General features: G+C 36.1%; 1 protein-coding gene across 1 annotated transcript in view; it reads right to left on the bottom strand.

Moving 5' to 3' along the window:
- Nucleotides 1-753, bottom strand: part of LOC118335688 (transcription initiation factor TFIID subunit 2-like) — a 2,457-nt gene that overhangs the window by 893 nt on the left and 811 nt on the right. The window contains exon 2 of the mRNA XM_035672112.1: nt 261-402. Coding sequence (XP_035528005.1) covers nt 261-402 — 142 coding nt within the window. The remainder of the gene's footprint in view (nt 1-260; nt 403-753) is intronic.

Here is a 753-nt window from a genome sequence, read left to right as displayed (position 1 = left end):
GGTCTAAAATGAAAAAATTTTTTTTTTTTAAATTTTAGGCGCACGTCTTTAACATGTTAAAGCGCAAAGGATCATTGAAATGGCAAAATGGCTTCTTTAAAGTAGCATTTTAAAAAATCTCAATCTATGGTTGTAATTAAACTCCTACTTAATATCATCATGTAAGTTTTTTTACAGCCTTTTCCTCCTGAGTTTATTTTTGTTATCTCCTTTTCACTCTGAAACATTTCCTATGAGTAGGCAGGACATTGTTTCCAGACCTGGTGGAGTTCTGGTATCCAAAGGAGAACACATGAGCTCCTCTCTCCGCCATGCTGCCTTCCATATCAGGAACAACAAAGTGGAGACCTCCTTTTGGCTGGTCCAGAGAGAATTCAATGTACACCTTCAAAACTTTCAAATCTAAAGGCACAAAACACAGAACCACGGGCATATCAGTCATGATCTTACAGTTCCACTTCTGTCAGTAATCCAAGAGTTTCTATGTGGGCATATTGATTCAAGCTATAAGGCAAGGAATTCTGATTATGGACTTTTATCTTTCAATCAAATTCAACAAAGAATCTGGTAAAAAATTTTATTGTTTTTTTGGACTACACACCCCCTACACACCCACAATGATCATACTGCCACCATACAGATCCTCTTGCAGTAGACAGACAGTGATAATCCCGATTCCTGAACTTTGCCAATACAGAGTAGATATAGTGAAGTTTCAGCAAATATGACAAAAAAATATTTCTTTATAAAAGA

This window comes from Morone saxatilis, unplaced genomic scaffold (assembly GCF_004916995.1).
Source record: "Morone saxatilis isolate NCDOM2014 unplaced genomic scaffold, NCSU_SB_2.0 Contig24, whole genome shotgun sequence".
Classification (NCBI taxonomy): domain Eukaryota; kingdom Metazoa; phylum Chordata; class Actinopteri; family Moronidae; genus Morone; species Morone saxatilis.
Note: the sequence above shows the minus strand (reverse complement) of the source record. Positions and strands in the feature narration are given on the sequence as shown.